The sequence below is a fragment of the Pinus tabuliformis genome, chromosome 2_1 (assembly GCF_031772625.1).
Source record: "Pinus tabuliformis cultivar Carrire ecotype Pingquan chromosome 2_1, CPIR1, whole genome shotgun sequence".
Taxonomy (NCBI): domain Eukaryota; kingdom Viridiplantae; phylum Streptophyta; class Pinopsida; order Pinales; family Pinaceae; genus Pinus; species Pinus tabuliformis.
Window position 1 is genome coordinate 36,718,257 of NC_142299.1, and position 20,955 is coordinate 36,739,211.

At 38.2% G+C, this 20,955-nt stretch overlaps 1 protein-coding gene across 3 annotated transcripts in view; it reads right to left on the minus strand.

Annotated features, from left to right (window-relative positions):
• Positions 1 to 15,757: 15,757 nt before the first annotated feature.
• LOC149198657 (uncharacterized) overlaps positions 15,758 to 20,955 on the minus strand; it is an 89,653-nt gene continuing 84,455 nt past the window's right edge. For 2 of the 3 annotated variants that reach the window (XM_089402098.1, XM_089402099.1), the window contains exons 5-6: positions 17,426 to 17,590; positions 15,758 to 17,027 (exon numbers count right to left, since the gene is read on the minus strand). In XM_089402098.1, coding sequence (XP_089258224.1) covers positions 16,590 to 17,027; positions 17,426 to 17,590 — 603 coding nt within the window. In that variant the 3' untranslated portion in view covers positions 15,758 to 16,589. The remainder of the gene's footprint in view (positions 17,028 to 17,425; positions 17,591 to 20,955) is intronic. The other variant, XM_089402100.1, reaches the window with a different exon arrangement.

Genomic DNA, 20,955 nt, shown 5'->3' on the forward strand with positions numbered 1-20,955 from the left:
TTGGCGTTCATTTTTGAAAATTCTCAATTGCTGGATATCGTTTTGGTCATTTTAAGAGCATTGTGTTTTAGCTGATGATAGATGATTGCTGGTTCATGGTCCATCTTTTTATATCATTTAACAAGTAATCATTTTAATAACAATCTCTTAAGGCATTGGTCTGCTAAATTAACCAAATCCATCGCGGCCTTTTTTATATCGTATCTCGTGTTTCCCAACCAATTGGTCGACAGTTGGCCTCATCATCTCACAGGGACTACCCCCCTTAGCCGCGGGAAACAGGCTTAAACGGAGGGATCGGGGATCAGAGTGACAGCCCCCGGTCTGAGCGTTGTCGTGTCAATCCGCGCGACAACAATTTTTGGCGCCGTTGCCGGGGAAGAGGATAACTGAGGATCCCGATTTGCAGATCACCTGCGTGACTGCTGCGCTAAATGAAATGAGCGTTTATGAACACCACCGAACCCTTACCATACCCAATACGCAGCAAATCGCAAGGAGAATCGCAGCCACGTTTGGAAAAGAATATGATCATAGGACGAGCGAAGATATGCAACGTTAATGCCCCTACCCTTACGATTTATTAGAAACAGGCATACCGGTGGTGGAGACAGCAGATAAAATGCGAAATTTCAAATGAAAACGATGCTGCGTATCACCCTGAGCCAGTTCTGTGTTTGAATGATGCGGATATGACTTGCTGCGGATGCCGTTTTGAGATAGGTTCAGCTCCAAAACGTGCTCATCATACCCTTGCTGGATCCATATTGAAGCACAATGTTGATGCTAGAAAACGCAGGAGGATCAACTGATCACCGGAGTTTTGGAGGCTGGCGTGATGAAAACTCATTTTCCTTGCTCACGGATGCACTTCGACGGACAGGCATACAGATTTATAGCTTCCAAAGTTACTCATTACACAGGATGTCTGCTGGCATTTGCTGAGTAATTGGACCGTTTCATGTGAGACTTTGCCTGATGCATACACGTGATGGCCTGGCTTTGTTACGCTTATCAAATTTTCTCAAGGGTATTGCACAACGACTGTGTCTCACCAATTGATTGCAAAACAATGCAGCTAGTGATGGAATAGGAGGGAGCAGCGAAACTGTGTCATGTGCCCTCAGATCGATATTTGGTGTTTGCTTCTGCCACCTGAAATCACCCCAAAAATAGTATGTACATAAAAACAGATTCAAAACCCTAAGTAAACCTGATCTAAGCAAACTCTTGAAACCCTAATGAAAAAAAAATTGTGAAAAGCAGAAGCTTGAAAACCCTAAAAAAAAAAAATGAAACCCTAAGACAGCTTAATAATTTACAGATTTGGCCCCTTTAACAGCCAGATTTAACAATAAGAACAGGAAAATTTTTAAAGATAAGAAATTTCAGATTGTCACTGTGAGAAACTTCAGAAATTTTCTCATGCAAATTAAAACATAAAACCGAATGATAGACCCAGGATCAAATCCAGCTGGGCTCAACAAAAAACGCTTGTGGGAGTTGGCTGGTTCAGCCGAGAACTTCCCCGAACGCCCACAAAATTCCTTCAGAAAATGTTATTCTGCACAGCTCAAAACAATCGTCAATAAAGAGGGCAAAAATGCTGCTAGATCTCAAACAGTAATGGAGATACCTGCCATTACTCCAGAAACCCTAGCAGCACCCAAACCCTAGCAAGTGAGCAAGATACCTGTACCCACAATACTCTACAAAAGCTATTATTAACAGCTGAAAATAACATATGCAGAAAATGAAATGATCTCACAGCATTCCAAGAGAGTAACACCAGCAAGATATGGACCCCAAAGTCTTCCTTTATTAACCAGAAACAGATTTACAAGAGAGCTTCTTCAGTCTTAGACTCACAGATCGAATCATCTGAAATAACCACCTAAAACCCTATATAAAGGAAATGATCCCAACGGCTAGTTCGGATGATCCATGTAGAAATGATCTCGACCGTTGATGAGAATCAAGATATCTCTTGATCTCATCCGTCGATTTATTCACTTAATTTATTATTATTTTTAAAATTTTTTATTATTTATTATTTTATTTTATTTTTAAAATTTTTAAATTTTTTATTATTTTTATTCATTTTTTAAAATTTTTTTTTTTTTTTTTTTTTTTTTTTTTAATTCATTTTAAAATGGATCACCGAACTAAGCCTTCGGAAACATCACCTAGGACCTAGGACTTAGGACTCATGAGGGGATTTACAACATTTTTCGACCCTCAGGACACATTACATCATGACTTTTACAACTTACATCTCAAGGGGACAAGCCCACTTAACACAGACCCTCATCAATCACCCAGTTCTGCGACACAACTATAATATCGCAGATTAACACACTAGGATTCTCCTAAAGTTCTAATGACAAAATGCATCCCGGCTTTGGGGTCAGGTTTGAAGGAAAACTCTGCCGATCATAGATTGGTGAGACAAAAAACCTTCCGGGACATAGATTATCATAGAAAGTTAGGTCCACCTAGGCAATTTTACATACATGACTCTGATCTGCTTAGATTATTTACAATTCATACATGCAGACTGGGTTTACAACTGAAATGATTAAGCTGCTGATGACTGCAGGTGGCACGAACACGCTGATCAGGTGCTGCCCCTTTTTGCAAAGAAAAGGGGGGGGGGGGGTACTGCATGGGTAGTTGACCAGTAGAGGTCAACAGGCACCATCCAAATGTTCTCATCAATAATATTCCCAAATATCATCAATACATCCATATATCATAGAATGAATATCTAAGATCAAAAATTGATAGTCCCATGCAAATATCTCAGAGGGAGCTCAGTGGAAACTCAATGTGTATGGAGTGGCTCAATCATGAATTTACTCAGGTTCTATGCACAACATATATACACACACACACACGGGAGTTGGAACATCAATGCTTCAATCAGCTGATGGTTGCTAATTCAAGTTCAATAATATCTCTTCGCGACTTCTTGAAATCAGAGTGTCCAAGGATTTGCATTTCCAATTTCCAAAAACTCTTCAATAGTTTCACAATATAGATTTTCTATTCCAAACTTCATAAATCGATTCATCATGCCATGATTCAGTATTTTGAGCTTCAAAATCCATTTCCATCTTACATTGATCATCAAAGGCTTATTACCTGTCAAGAGTAGACCATCAATATATAAAACCAAAATCAAAGTGATACGTTGGACCCCTTTTGAAATAGAGGTTTGGATGGGCACATCTTCTTGGCTTTATTAGATGACTAGACATATCAGGCTCGGGGAGCTTGTTTCATACAATGCTTTCTGCAAACGTAACACTTTACCAAACCAATATGCTCAGTGTTACATAGATCGATATTGTGCAATTAAATCAACTAAGTTAGCTTATCAAAGTTCAGAAGCTAGATCTGAATTAAAATCAAAATCATCAATATCACAGTATCAAATTCTTTATACCAGATGACAAGTACGGCTCTTATCCAAATATCAAGTTATGACTCTATCTATTATCATGCCAACACGTTGTCATCAAGTAATATCAAACCAAACCTCATCAAGTCATCCTCGTGATCATAATATAAGTTACTAGATGCAAATACATACACCAAGGATAAGTCATGCAAGTTCCATTTATTGTGAGATTACTTCGTACAATTGTTAATATTTCAACCAATGTGTCAAAGCTAACGATGTCAACACAAGTCACTATGCCCATATAGCATTGTTATCAAGGCAAATCATCAGTCGTCAAATCAAACCATTAGTCATTAGGTCAAAACCTAAATTTGCTATCATAGTGGGATCTCTAGCCCAAAACATATCTCAACATCAAGTCAAGGTTCTAAATCATTATCAAGCATTATGTCAAAACTCCAAATATTGCTTATTCATATCAATCAGCGAAATCTAGTGAAACCCTTGCAACTATTATTGAATATCGTCGTACACAAGCCTCAATGGTTAAATCATAATGACATATTGATATGCATATTCTGGTCACCTACAAACACAAGTTTAGTCAACATATTCACATTATAGTAAATCAAACATTCAAACTTCCTTGCTGATAGGACATTCTACTGTCTGCTCCATGTTTGTGGAATTGTCATCCTTCATGTGTACTTCTAATTTTATGCACAAAACTTCTCTTTTGTGTCCAACAGGGATAACCGCACCCATAGGCCTTCTTGTGTGCGGTTGATAGGATACAGTCACACCCTTGAGTTTAATTTCGTGTAGTTGAAGCTTAGAGTAAGGGAAAACTCTCTCTTCTCAAATTAGAACTTTGTTGCAGACCAACAATATCATATATTTGTCTATTCATGCCCATAAATCATACTTCAACAATAAATAATCTTCTATACATATAATGTGAATGACAATAGGAGTACGGATCGTATGGAGAGATTAACCCTCTGAATGGGAAGCCACATTAGTCATCTTCATTCAAGTCATTAACATGTCTATAATACTGTCATGCATCAGCAGATTTGTTAGATCATAAATTCATACTATATCACATATTTATCACGGTCATATCATGTTAGCATCATCTACTTCACCATTACATCAATCTTTCATCAAGAGTTAGTGTCTAAAAGCTAATAGGAGTATACTTCAAGAATCATGATCACAACATTACATAAATCAATCCATCAAGTCAAGCCATTCAATTTTAGCATACATAAAAACATAACCACGGTCAACAAAAAACCCTTCACAAACATTATCAATAGTATCAAGATATCCAAAATGATAGGTGTTAGGCAAACATCAAGTATACCAATATATCAAAGATCAATATTTTATAGAATCAAGAAATTCATCATGTCTAAGAAGTAAGATACTTGTTCAATACCAAGTACACCATTTCATCATAAAAACCATGAATCCAAATCACTTTCATATGCATGAGCCATTTGTGAAGGAGACATTCTCATCATACCTTAGGGCTTACCTTTCCATCCAAAATTACATTTAAAACATAACATTGAAACAATATACCATGCACACCTTGTATTATTCAAATCCTTGTGCACCTTTATTGGACATAAGCAGCTTGTAGCACTTTTTCATATTTTCTTTACCTTTTGCAGCACAAGCTCTTCTCTTCCTACATTAGCCATGATCCTTAAGAAGTATCTACTTATCACAACTCATCGGAGGTTAGAAGCATCCAAATACTCAAATATAAGTGCAGGAAGTATAAGTAACAATCAGATCCATAAGTTTAAACAAAATTAAAGTTATAAAGGAGCATCATAAATCGGAAAGTATTTATCTTCAATGAGAGGTGATCATCTCCCTCTTGAACCAACCTTCAAGAGTCACCACTGTCCATTGTCCATATGGCAATGTTTCCTTCACTATTTCAACCAACTTTATCAAAAACCAAGCCTACCAGAGACTATCCCATCTAGGGATTTATTAAATTTGTCACAAGAGCTTGAGCATCTTCACAATGACCATGCTACAGTTTCTAGATTTCATATCTCAAATATTTGTTGTATCCATTAAACGCAAATTGCCTAGAGTTTCCTTCAGACCCTAGAATTCTTTTAGGTCTCCTCCATCCTTTCTTGCTTCCATCAATGGTGTCATCATAAGGGTGATCTTCATGACTTTTCTTCAGCCCAACTCTGATACCATGTTTTTTTCTTTTCTTAGGGCTATATTGTTCTTTGTTTTGATAATTGCATTTCTTCATTAACACATTAAATTCACCCCATAACATCATCACATTATTCATGTTTAGATCATCATTCGGCAACATATGAAACTATGTAGAAATAACAATATCATCATCAATAAAGTTGAACATAAAGGAACAATAGAAGAAAAGCATTCACACATAAAAACACCAAGATTGGTCGGAGACTAGAGCAAAATCCACTACAGGGAAAACTCTTTCAAATTCTTCTTCTTATTAGTTTGTCATTGAATGATTCAATAAAAGAGAGTACAATGATCCATATCTTCATCCATACAACTATCAAACAAAAATAAACTAAACAATTATCCATGAGATGAACCCAACCATGCCAATACCTAAAACTCTAATTCAGAAACCTAAAATTAATTGTCACTCTCTACAGTCCACCGTCGAACACTGCGGTCAATGAGCGAAAACTTCGAATAACTGAAAAACCAAACCCTAACTTCTGGTCACATGGAGGACATGTGCAAGCAATAGAAATTCTCCAGTCGGTCCCTTGAGCCTGTAAGCCAGCAACTGTAGTAAAAATCAGCCTTTGGAAACCCTGTGACTGTGACTCAGAAACCTTAGATGCCAGACACATGGACGACTTGTTGTGCGTGAGAATGAAAAGCTCCATTCGCTTGGATGAGTCGTACAACAAGCGAATGTAGCCGATATTCCTCTATTTTGTGCCTGCGACTGAGACCTAAATCCTTAAAAAAGGATGCAAGCTTTGGACCCTACACACCTTCGTGCAAACCCATTCCTCTGTGGATCTACCTCAGACCTGTGTGAACCAAAAACAAGAAAGACAATAGAAGAATGTCTCATGATGACGTTCAAATGACGTTGAGGTCACTTGTATTTATAGCCTTCCAAAGGTGTCCAATTTGCTTTAGGGACGACTTAATCAAATATGCACATGTGGGCTTATAATTCAAAATACACGTGAACCCTTGTCCAAATTTGATGATCTTTAGATCGATTTTGGTCCTCTCAAAAAAAAGAATTTAATGCAATCATCATCTCCATCAAATGAGTTTTCCAAAGTGGAATTTGTCCCTAGTTTCTTGTTTTAACAGTAGCACCTCTTAGTTCCCCTTACCCCTGGACATGGAAGGGTAACTAGAGGAGATCTTTTTACTTGTAGAAAACAATTCTATAGATAAGATCCATGACACTTGGATAGATATGCTTCCTACATTTGCTTAGCTTATTCACATTTGGTAATTATGCTTATGAGGCTTGAAATATATGATGTGCATTATTCCATTGCTTTATTCTGGGTCTTAATGCCATATGCATTTGTCGGAAAGTGGTGATCATTGGTTGAGTAGGATAATGGATCATAACACTAATTTTATGTTATTTTCCTCATTTTGGCATGTTGGGTTTCATTTCTTAGATTTGTCACTTTTAAATGAAGTTATATTGAGAGACTTTATGAGGTGTAGCATGTTTATATCCCAATCCATATGAACACTTTCCATCTTTTCCAATTTTCTATTATCTTCTGCATGGTTGGTTGTCATATGTCACAAAAGGGTTCATGCTTCGTAATCCCATGAGAAGAAGTATCTATGAGCTTAAATTCACTATAACTAAATAAATAAATAAATAAATGTAAAGAAAAATAATAATTAAACATATTTAAAAAAAAAAAAAGGAAAAAGAAAAGTTGAAAGCCAAAAGGGAAATCTTGAACAATACCCACTCACTCACTCACTGTGAGGTCATTACACAAGCGATGTGAAATGAAATACATATCTTAAAAAAAGGACCAAATGAAATTAAAGAAAAAGAACAAAAGAAAGGCAAGTAAAGGAGTAGCAAGAAATAATGCAAAAGATAGGGTCACTTGAATGCATAAGTGCTCCTTTATGTGGATGAATATTTCAAATAATCTCACGTGATGGTACAATGCAACTCATGAAGTTACTTAACAAACCATACCATCTATCACTACACATACTCCTCAATTACTTTTCTTGGGAACTACTTCTCTTCTTGGTTGTTGACACATGTAATAGGGTTGACCATGTCCCCATCATATCTTAACTTGGTAAATGATATAAATTCTATGAATGATCTTGAAGTCAGAATATGAGACATAATGTTTCTCTACCTAATGGAATTTACATTCGACATTACTCACTTTTTATATTGCATTGGCATTATAGCTTGAGATTCATGATTGCATTGTGATCTCTGACACGTGCCCTAAGATTGGTGACTTGATGCTTAAGTCCCTTGAGCCTTTCTTTGAATGTAATTTTGCATGGATTGTTAACATGAATTGCATAGAGCATTGCACTTCTTGAGGACATTAAGGAGGTCATTTATTTGCTTAATGCAACCGAGCCACATTTGGAGGAGGTCATTGGGATTTTCTAAAGAGGTGTTGCACCTTTTGATTGTAACATTGCACCCTTTAGAGGGAGTGTTTCACCTTGGAGACTTTTTTATGCCTCTTTACACCCCTTTCGAGTGAGTTTTCCACTTTGGGAGCCCATGCATGCCACTCGTTGGACTTATTTGATGCTTTTGAGAGGACAATTTGGAATTTGAGGAGACTTCACTTGACTTGGGGAGAATATTTGGGGTCTTCTCACTCACTCACTCATATATCATGGATATTTTATGTATTTTTGGCCATATATCTAGGGTTTGTAAAGAAATAATTATATTTTATATTCTTTAGGATTAAAAACTAGGAGAATATTATTTTTATAATGAAAGGAATGTTAGATCTCTTCATATAGATAGAGAAGCACCTCCAATTTGTAACTCCTTTCTAGAACTTGTGGAGAACACTACTTGCCTATGATTATGATCTCTTTTCCATGGATGGATAACTAGAGCACTCTCTTGAGGATGATTATTAATGCTTTACAATTTAATGAATAAGTTGTCGCTTTTAATCCTTGTGGACTTTATTAATGAACGATTGTAAGTGTGGTTGTGCTTCTCTAGTGGTGGTGATGTGCCATCTTTTCTCTTTTCTTCAGTGAGTCCTTTCTTGAAAGCCTTTGGAAGACTACTAATGGAGTATCTTCCCCTTGAATTATCTTGAAGCTTGTAAGGCACTAGGTGGATTTGTTGGGGTTTGTAGTAGACAAACCTAAATATCACCTTAGTTTCACTCACACTAGCTCAAGTGGAGCTTTGGTTAACCCTCTATGCCCAAAAAAATCTAGTAGGCACAGCCTTTTCTTATCTAGTCAATCTTAAACACAGTTCCAAATTTTACTTTTGTTTTGGGTAAATCTAGGGTTTTAACAACCTATACTCAAATTTTCAGCCATCAAAACCCTGCACATCTAGAGTTTTCTTTTATTGTTTTTGACCTAGATTTTATTTTTATCGGAAAAACAACCTGGTTGGATTTTATTGCAGCATTTTTAGAGTTGGATGACTCACTTTTATCAGCTATTATATGCTGTAAAAATTCCGGAATTAGCAGGTTACTTAACCTGGTTTTATTCCTTGTTTTAACCCTATAATTCACTTGTTTACTATATATTTAAGTGGCTTGAACACTCTGCTGTTATAACTTGTTTATTGCTGTAATTTAATTAACTTTTGTGCAAGTTTTATAACAACATTAAGTAGTTTTCATACCTGTACTGTTTTACGGGATATCTTTCACTTAGAAATCACATGACAAACCCTCTAAAAGCAGCTATAGAAGTAAATATCTTGAATCTAAAAATTTACTTTGAATAACCACCTAACCCATAACTTATATATTATAATCATTTGGTGGTGATTTGGGTAGTGACCTAGGTGACCTTAGACAAGACTTGTCTTGCCTTAAAAACCCCAAGTGCTACTAAGAAAGGCCCCTTCATGCTGAGCTTATTTTGCACTAAAAGGAGAGTTGTTGTCCATGTGACAATGGCAATGCTTCCATGTTCCACTTGTCATTGCACCATGTGAAGGCTTTGCACTAAAATACAAGACTATGTGATAACAGTTCCCTCAAGGTTGCATTTGTGTTCAAGAGCTTCATCACTCGAGCTTCATCTTGGGCAGTGTTACCCACCACCTATGGGTAGTGTGTATGGGAGAAAATTTTTCTCCTAGATGGTCCTCAGTCGGCAACCAGCAACCCCCAAATAGCTTGATGTGTCATTTTCTCCACCGCCTGAGCTAGCCATGTGGTTCCTCGCCCATCTGTTATGAATGTATGTTTGAAGGTGGGCCTTCCAACCCCAAAGGTATGGTTTTTCATTGGTATAGTTGAGTAGTTTTCCTTACATGGAGTTTTGCACGAGTTCTTGGTGATCGGTTGTAGCGCGGGTGGAGGGTGCACGAAGGCGCTTGCCCATCGTTCGGTTGTGTACATGGGTGGAGGGCTGCACGAAGGCGCTCGCCCATTGGTTATGTGTGCGGATGGAGGGCTGCACGAAGGCGCCCGCCCGCCGGTTGGTGATCGACTCGGGTGAGAGTTGGGTGGAGGGCTGCACGAAGGCGCGCCCGCCCGTCGGTTGGTAATCGACTCGGGTGAGAGTTCGGGTGGAGGGCTGCACGAAGGCGCGCCCACCCAACTCATTCAAGGAGTTCGGTGTGTTGAAACGGTGAAGTGTGGGTGTGACCACCGTGCAAGGCGTGCACGAGGTGGGCGCCCGACACGGGTAAAACACCGGTGGAGCTTTGCTCCTGGTCATTTGTAAATTCTTCAATAATATAATAAAAGATTATTATTGCATATGAATGGTGTACTCTCTGTTGTCTTATGAATGTTTATGATGATGTTATAATGTTAATGGATTCCGCACATTAATATTGTTAATGCAAGATGATGAATTATTAGGCATAGTTCGCAAAGTAACTTAACAATGGAACATGTTAGCTACTTAGGCGGTGCCGCATGGTTGCCAATTAACGAAAAAAGAATTGGCGGCGTGACAGATGGTCACTTTTGGGCATGAATTGATGGGGAGATTCAACAGAAAGAGTGGGTTAGGTTTGTAATCTTGTCTCCATTGCTCGGTTTCATGGTTACCCTTGTATCATAGTCCCGTGGGATTTCCTCTATTGGCCATTAGCTCTAGGGTTGGCACTACATGGGAAATCTCGATTTTTGTTACGTGGTCTTGCTTCCCGACACCACCTACATTGCTCCCTTTCCACCCACTTGAGCCTCATTCATCTATTTTCCCATTCGGGTCCACATGTGTCCACTAGGTCCACAAAGGGTTAGCCTCCCCCTCCCCTTGCCCATAGCTTGGATCGGGCCTGGAATGATGCCCGAAGGTTGATGCAGCTAAGAAGAGAAGAAGAAGCATAATTTGGCCACTCTGAACAAGAAATGTACCACAAAATGCAAAAGATAGTCGGGGTATACTAATTTAGCAAGTGGGAAAAAGTCAAACATGAGCTCTACCCCTTATCCATGGCCATCACCCTAGTTCCTACGGGCCCCAGATGAGCCCCCTCTATCATTAAAAAACCCATGATTCTCCTAACCCCTAGTGGGTAATGAACCGCCCCACCTTAAGGGGGTATCCACTACTATATATTACACATCATGCTCTCATCCCCTGGAGCCCCGAGCAATTATGAAGAAAAATCAATAAAAGGCAAAAGGCATATGAAAAAGAATGGAAAAACAAATATCGGCGTAACTCATGTACAACAGTTTGCTCCCTCCTATTGAAAAGTGTAACTAGGTTCGGTCTTCATAATGACATGTAATTGTGATTTTATGTAATTGATGAAAAGAAGAAAAATATAATTATTATTGTAATGCTTGTCTCAAGGGTTTCATGAGCAAGGAATTTTATTTTAGTGGTGGCTCCCATTGTGAGTCTTTAAGATAAAGTAATGTAGTCATAAAAGTCAAATTGAGTCTATGTCATGTAAGAAGGACCCTTCTTGGGCATGTTACATTTTATATGAGTCATTTAATAGGTATGAAAATCCCTCCAAGACAAGCACAAGACCTCTCCTTGATGTCGGCTACAAGATAGAATTAATTATCTCCTCCAACAGACATGTCGACTCACCCTCTTCATGTCAGCTAATTTGAGGGGGAAACCACTATATATAAGCAGCTCGGCCTCAGTTCAGATCACCAAAAATTTCAGAGAAGTACAAGTTTACAGTTTGAAGTGTGAAAGGGTAAAAGGAAGAGCCTCCCAACCAACGAAGTAACTAAAGAGGAGAGTGAAGTTCTTAAGGGTATTTTTGGGATTGTTTTTAGGACAAAAAAACTTCTATACGTGAAGTCTGTTGCAGTGGTAAAGGAGAAGTATGTTGCAGCAATGAAGGAGAAGTTTGTTGCAATAGTGAAGGCCGAAGTTAAGTTTGTTGCGGTGGAAATTGAGGAGAAGTGTAGTTCTCCTCAGAAGCCGAAGTGGAAGAAGGGCTAGTCAAGGAGGCCGAAGTGGTCTAAAGCAGAAAGAAACCAAGGTTGAACAAGAAGCCAAGTAGGAAGAAGGAGCTGAAGGATGACTATCATTGACTAAGGTTCTTGTGTCTTCGTCTTGGAGTGGCAAATAGGTCAAGGGTCTTGGTCTTGGTATTCATCAATTAGAATCTCTATAAGAAGAAGAATTTGTTCGGATTTTCCCCTCAAAAAGTGAGAGGTTTTGGCCTTGGTTGATAGCCTATATTCTGTGTCTCTTATCTCTTTATGGTTTATGCATTGGTAGTTGTTTGATGAAGAACACTAATAACCTAAGTAAAAGAAGATCCTAATCTAAAGAAGTAAAAATCACTCACAAGTAGTTACTAATAGAAGAGAAATCATTTAATCTTTATGCCCTATATTTCTCAACACCTCCCACATTCACATACCCAGGTGTGGGCTTCTCTCATTATAGCTACCTATGAACCTTGACATGTGGTCTGGATGATTCCTCTCATCCCCATTCCATTCCGTTATTATATCATTAGCCACCTACCTCTTCAAAGATGTATCATGGACATGCCACCCACTTTAGAAGTTGAAACCACCTAATAAGGTCCTTGGTTAACCCCCTATTGAGCTTGGAGACACTTGTACATGCCAAAGCCCACTATGGAAGGACATGCCACCATGAAGTGCCCCATTTACCCCATGATTTGTAAGCATTATTACTTGATTATTTTAATGATTTGTTGTATTGGAGGGCAAGGGGACGCATTAGATCTTATGCACGATTGTAGGTGGGTCTTCATTTAGGGCTTGGTTTCCCGATATGGGGTCCAAGCCCTCCAAAGAGCCACATTGGCATTTGTAGGGTGAGCGTTGAGAGCCATGGGCCTCCACCATAGTAGATATTACTTTATGGATCCCCAACAATGTTCATTGATTGCATGTGTTCCATTTTTGGATGAAGATGATGCACCTAGTCTACCTTGCCTGACATGCTCCACAGTTGCACCATACACTTGGAAGATGCCTCCCGCTGCAAAAGGAGGGCTTATGTCATTACTCCAACCCTTACAGATTGTCTACAGAGATATTTGATCCATTTGGAGACCCATGAGGATGTCCTTGTGCCCCCACACCCACATGGGAGCACCATGGGTTCTTGATTGGAAAACAAGGGGCCACCCCTTTGTCCACCATGTTTTGAGTCCATTTCTACATCATGGCACCCCTTGGACTTCATTAGGCCTCCACAAAGGCCCAACGACTCACTTTGTTGATCATTCGACCTTTTTGAGAGGCTTATCTTTACATTATTGAGTTATTTGGTGGCCTTGTCACCAAAAGTTTTGTTATTATGCACATTATTTTATTTGAGGGACTAAATTAGGCCTAATTAGCTAAATCGAATTCAATAGGAAGTGTATAAATATAAACGTGATGAATCATTTTGATCATCATCACTTGGATTGGATCATTCTCTCTTGTGAGATTTTCGCTATTCTTTTTGGAGGACGAAATTGGATGAATGGATGAATATATATGTTTGGATATCTTTATTTTTGTCTTGGAGCTTCACTATTGGCATATAATGATGATTGGATATACTTTTTCTTACATGTAAGTACTATTTTAATGTTATTTTGTCATTTTCTTATGTCACATGCATGTTGCTGGGGATTTTCGCTATACTAAGCTGAAATTTATTGTTTTTCTTATGTGAAATTGTGGAAATTTGCCTTTTTATAGTGTTGCATCATGTCATGGGCCATGCATGAATAAGTGAATATTCCTAGAGATATTTTGTCAAAATCTTATCTCGATAAGCATCAGATATTGCATATCGAAGTGTAAAGACCTTTAAGCAATTATACCACGCCATAATTGCCATGCGAAATTGTTCTAGAGGCCTCCTTGACTAAGTAAATTAATTCCAAGCATTGAAACATCCTTGACCCCATTTCTTCCAAAGGATTAGGCACTGATCCTCCATAGGTGATCACCTAAAAGCGTATTTTTCTCACCCTTTTGTCTTTCTTTCTAAGCCTAGCCTCCATAAGTGACCTAGGGCATCGTTTTTCTCGCAACTCACCCATCAAAAAAATTTGATCTCTTGCCCTCTATTGTGTTGTTGTATCTCCTAGGAGCCCCTCCAAATTTGAGGCAATTCTAACGGTGGGATCTTGAGATAATCCAAGCACTAGCTCTGAGATCGATTTTTGCCCTTGGTTTCCCTTGGTTACATTGGGATCATTGCATCAAAATTAGTGAAAATTTCCCCTTTCATCCCCTTCTCCCCCTCAACTAGGTCAAGAACACCCTTGATTGATCAACTCTACCCCCTTGACCTAATTATGGGTCTACTTGGTCCCATGTGGTCCCACAACTTACTAAAGATAATTTCACAAAGACCATTTGAAAACCAAGTTTTCACAAGGGTTTCTAGGACTAGGTCCCTCCTTTACGATTATTATTTGCAAACCCTTGCCCTTCAAATCCCCTTGGCCCTTCTTAGAGAACTTTACACTTGCTTCTCAAACAAGTAAACCATGCAATTGAGTCTCTCTTGTGAATATGTCGTACGGATCACTCCTTATCCCTTCATTAATTCATCCATCTAGTGATTCCCTTCATACTGGGTCTCCTCCCATCAATGAAAGTCCGAAAAGAGCAAGAAACCTTTGCTGAGGTGACAACGGGCTATCGCTCCATTGTTGCCCTTGACCTAGTAGTTGCCCTTTTAAGATACCCTCCTAGGACACCCGCTAGTTTGAGCAGTCACAGGCAGTAAGATACACCAATAACATAAGTGAACTAGACTGACCCCACATGGATCCCACACATGTGGCTCCTTGAGTGAAAGAATACGAACCCAATAAACTTCAAAATATTAAAATACGTCCCTTCAGAAATTTAATAGCAAATGACAAAGTAAATAAATAGATCAAGAGTATGCCAACTCATCCTAACAAGGCTAGAATGTCTAGTATCTACTTGCAACAACATAACATGGTCCTAGTTTCCCGGCAGTATGGTATACAAATAAACAATAACAACATATCATGTAAGACACCTCCCAAGGGAAATTAAGCTGCTCACACCTATTTACCAGTGGAATCAAACAAGCAAAGCCCTGGACTTTAAATATGCAAACATACATATTTAGATCACAAGCACCAAAAGAACCCACATGACAAAGTAGATCAACTTCCCTGCGATTATATTGTGGGAACTTCACAACTGATGCCCAATCATAGGAATCAGATTTAGCCTGCATCTACAAAAGACGGAGAAAATGAAACGAGACCTTAGTGAAACGAGACTTTAGACTGCTCATCTTGTTTCCAACTTGAAACAACCTTGATATGTTTCTCTAAGAAAGTAGCAAAGCTTTTTCTGGATGAATAATCAAAAGACAGACCAGCACCATTTCAAAAATTCTTATATGGCTAAACCATTGAACTTTGTTCTATTGAATAGTGTAACCAAGAATAAGATGGGCAAATTAAAGAATGTTAAATGATGAATATATCATATAGCAGAGTATATAATCCAAAGAAGCTGTTGCTTGAAATATATTGCAGAGAGACAGTGGATAGCATTAACGCCTATTTATATACATTCAAATGCATTAAGAAAATACAAGACACAAAAACGTGGATGACTAATGGAGCTAATCAAGCAAGCATCTAGCCTGACACATTGGTCAATTGTAAGTCCTAGAATATCATAATAAAGCATTATATATAACTGTTTTGTCCCATATACATGTAGTTTACATCATAACAATGTTATCACAATACTTCATATCATTCTGAATCTAAGCACACATACCATAAGGTTAAAAATACATACCATGATGTCACACCAAATACTTAAGTCTTCACTGTACTGATCATGCCATGAGATAATTTTTGAAAAAGAGAACTACTCTTCTGTTGTATGTCTAGTTCTTTGATTACCATGCCCTCACTATGGTAATTGTGTATGCCACTGTAGTCTTAGAATATGTGCAGATAGCAACCCGTCCAAACATCAAAGTGTTAATCATACTTTCCTGAATAAAATACTTTCTAATTTAAATCGTGACATGATCAATGTCTAACGGTAACCAGCCAAGAATGATTTGCCTCTTAGAAATACCAGATGGTGTAGGTCAATTTATTGACCAACACTGGAACACTAAATCACAGTACTACTGACAGTCAGCATTGTATCAGAAACATGCTCAATTGTAGCAGGTATTCCATCTGGTTACTTCCATAATCAGGCTCTCAAATGCACAAGGATCTGACCAAAGCTGCCAAGATATTTTTACATCAAACGTCATCATCCCAAAAGAAACCTGAAACAGGTTGCTTTCTGATATGATAACATTGGAAAACAAAAATAAATCTGCAAGCTTTAGTTCAGCTTCCTCCCCTCCCAGTACCATAAGTTTCACTTTCCTTGAACTGAAGTAAAATTATCTCATACTCCAGTGTTATAATTATATGAAACATGATACTGAAACAAATGAGAGCCCAACCAAACTGATGTCAAACTTTCATTGGATCACAGCAGTTATCTGCTGCAACCCATTTGATGCTATATCCCATACCTTGCCCACTCTCTACTTCACCACTTCCATCTGAAAGAGGACTGAAACCCAATAAATGGAAATGTGAAAGATACCCTCCATTCCCTTGATTATAGCTGTAACCTGTTCCATCAGGGCATGATTCTGACATGCTTGTAACTTCTGATCCTGACAGACCTGAATTACCATGTACCTCTGAAGAATTCATATTTCCATTTTCAGACTGCAAAGCTTCAGTGCTTGATGAACTAACAGTCTGTGCATGTTGTCCATCTGTTAATTTCCCATTGTCAGCATTAACCTTTTTTGTCTCCAACAATTTTGTATTTAGGAAGCGACCACCACATCCCCTTGCTCTTCGCATTGCATGAAGATGACGAGATTCATGGAGATAGGGCTGAAGAGCAGACATCATAGTATGAGAAACAATACATTAAAAGACAGAAAACGTGCCAGCATATCAATAACTAAATATGTTGAAATGCTTACTTCAGAAGATGAAATCAATACAATTTGGCTAGCCAAAAGAGGATGAGAGAAAGTGCATTTGAACCAGTGTTGTGAAGGAGCAGGGATTCTGACACCTGGGAGTGGTCCTTCCCCAAAAAATCTAGGGAACATGCCAACCCAGGAGCATTCTGTAGATATGATTACTAGAATGTGTGTGTGTGTGGTCCTAGGAGTGGTCCTGGGAGCAACCGGGAGTGAGAGATCCTCAAACACTTCAATGCAACACTGTTTTGAACAAACATGTTAGGTATTTGAGAAACAATCATAAACACAACTGTTCCTTACCTTCCTTACTTTGATGAGCTTATTTCCTAATTCTGCTTTGGCTCGAGATTGTCGACGTCGCAAAATTCCACGGTATTGTTTAGCATTGACATAGACAGGTTCGTCTTCAATCACATCAGATGGCAGAGGCATGCGACCCTGATGGAACCCAAGTATTTGAGGATTCTGTAATGATAAGTCAATACTGTTGGTTAACACAGACAAACAACATATATTGAACTAAAAAGATAACTTTTAGATTAAGAGCTGAGGCACCTATTAGTTCTTGAATGTACAATATATCTATAATAATGATTTGGTAATAGTAGAAGTGATCACATTATAAACCTTTTTATATAATCATTAAAATAATTTTTTGCAATGGAATTTAGAGCAAGCTTTAATAGCCTTTGCACTATATCTATCATGATTCCAGTAAAGAAAAAAAGCAGAATTATCATCTGACAAAATTAGCAGCCAAATATTTGAGCTCATTCCCTGGGAAATACATTTCATATTAAGAAAATAGCAAATATGCACTAATCATGGTAATAGGAAATACATGTTATATCAAGGACTGTATCAAACTGAATCATTATGAAAATCTGCAATTGTCAACATCCGGATGCCAAAGATGATAGAAACAAACTACTGATCTCAAAATTAATACCATGATTTCAGGAAGTTCAATCATTGGTGCTAACGAGGATAGGCCAAGGGCCACCATAACAATTTAGCGTTCAGCAACAGAAGAATCAGATGTTCCATGACAAAATAAAACAATTTGAGATACAGCAGCATTTCATCAGAGAGGTGTAAGATGGTGAAATCAAACTCAGATACTGTTTCACACATGATCATAGTTGACATCTTCACCAAGCCTATAGGAAGGGATAAATTTAGAAGGTTTAAAGATAGGCTTTGAGTTGGAAACTCGGGAGGCTTCACGATTAGTTTAGATTTTCCTTTCAATGATGCTTGTGAAATTAGTTGGCTTCATTCCCTCTCAATCAGGGAATAAATCCTTGCTCCTTTATCATTTAAGGAGACTTCTTACTCCCTCAAACATAAAGGGGATTCCTTACTTCCTTTCAATCAGGAAGTCATAACCACAAGAAGTTCTTTTATTGTGTCTGCATCAATACATCAGATACTAGTTCTTCATGGAGATATTCGAGTAGCTGCATGGCTCCTCCTTTCCCTTTGTATCTCAATATGTAGAGTTTTTATCTTTCTGGAGCCAATCTGTGACAGGGTTCAGGCCATCAAACTTTCATATCACTTTCTTCTAGTCATCATCAACAGAGGCATTATATTGTGCCAATCGAAGTAGAGCTAACCATAGCTCCCTTTAATCATGAAAGTGATCTTCATCATCATTCAAACATACACATCGGGTTATCTTCTTGTACTGCACCTTTCAATCCCAAGATGATGTAGACATCTTGATCACATAATCCCCTTCAAGGATTACCAAAGCCATCCTCAATCCATGAATTCATTGAATTGATTCCAAGAACAAACAGTTGTAGATACACTTGCCTCAACTACCATTATGCATTTCTGCAACATTTTTCCAGGTAGCAAAACCATATACCAACCAGATAACCAATGTTGATTTGAGGTAGCATCGGATGTGCTCTAGCCACAAAAATTGGTGGAGACGCTAAGGCACATGAGATCTCCAATACCCAGAAAGGGTTTGGGCAGATTCTAAACAGTTTGGGAGATAATAAAATAATTAATATTTTTAATGAAGTCCCTAAGTCTAAACTTAGGGAAATAAAATATTAATGTGAATTAATATAAAACTGTGTTAGAATGCTCCAAAAGTCATGGATCAAGCCAAATATAATCTTAGCCATTGATTAGGGACTTAATCTCGGCCGTTGATTTGTCAACGAGAAAAGTATAAGAGGAGGCTTGAGGGTCACTTGGAGAACACACTGAGGGAGACCAATCAGTTCAATTTCTGGAGCGGGGTTAGCTGAGAAATTGAACCAGTGGTCTGGTGAGCAGTCAAGAGGCAGCAAGTACGGAACAAAGAGATGGGATTAGCCACTAGAAATCAGCACTGAGGCAGGAGAGGTAGGCGCAGGACAATTTAGGCAGACGCAAAGGCAACAGGAGACTGCGCAGTCATTAACGAGGCCTGCCTGGGTGACGCAGAGAGGCCCAGGGCTGACGCAGTCAAGAAGGGGCTAACGCAGAGGGTCTGTGAGCCACACAAAGGTCAGTCGAGTTGACACTAGGATTGGGAGAAGTGTTAGAAAATTTTTCCTCTCTGTGGGTAAGCCAGTTTGGCACCCTGTTGTACTGAAGAATTGTTGAATAATAAAAACCTCCCTTGTTGCACCGATTTTCCCACATTGGGTTTTTCCGAGGACTGTCGTCCAAAATAACTGTCAAATTTCAATGTGTTGATTCTTGTGCATATGTTTGTTTCTGTATTATGGTGTGATATCTGCAGCAGTATTTATTTTAATGTTTATTGAAGTAATTTCATAGCTAACTTATTATGAAATAAGTAGGAAAAATAAATTAGTTGCTGCAGTGATATAATTTTCACAACCAATACCAAAACATCAATATCCTAATTACCTCAACATGATGGTCTTTTGTCAAGATATCAGATTTTGCTTTGTTTTCTTTGAAATCAACATCCTTCCATATGGTGTATCTCCATATTGTACAAGAATCCTTCTCCATGCTTTCACTTTTAATCAAAGTGCCCATGGAGCAAGTTGCAATCTCTTTCTTTCTTCATAAGACCATATCTTATGTTGATCACTATCATCAAACAAACTCTCCTTTAGCCTCTTCACATGCTTTCTGCAATATGTCCTACCAGGGAGCCAAGTCATATTCCGAGTAGCTCATCAGAGTTGTCAAATGATAATATCCTTTAGTCAGAGTTTCATATCAAATTCTACTACTTGCTCCCTCGGAAGTCAACATTCCTTTGCATGCTTTATCTTCACATTGCAACAAGGTCTCCTTTATTTGTCAATCATCAATGTGTTCTTGAAATGAACTCATCAATTGGAAGCTTCCACATCATTTCCTTCAAGGTCCTTACAATTCTATCTTTCCATCATACTCATCATTTTCAAGGAGTCATCAACAAGCACGAGTGCAGCTTTGCTTTGTTCTTTCATTCTTCAATTTGCTTCCATAGTGTCTTCATTATGTACCTACAATTCTCAACAACAAGTACAACCAAGCAAAATAAACAAAGACAAGAGCATGATGTTAATTCTGTTAATCTGGGGTTTCCATGGATTCTCAAAAGTGTACTTCTAGAGTTCTAGTTATAAACCCTATATTTCTTAATCTAACCCTTATTAGGGTTTTAGCGGAAACATTAGCCCTAGGGTTTCGACTTTAAAGCCTAGAATGTATTTAATTCAACCCTTGTTAGGGTTTTACCATATACCCTAGATTATCCTTTCAAAATTAGATCTACAAACCCCTAGATATTATTTCCAAATGATAGGGTTTTCTAAGAGGGAACAACCTATTAGGGTTTTTCATTCCTAGGGTTAGTTAAT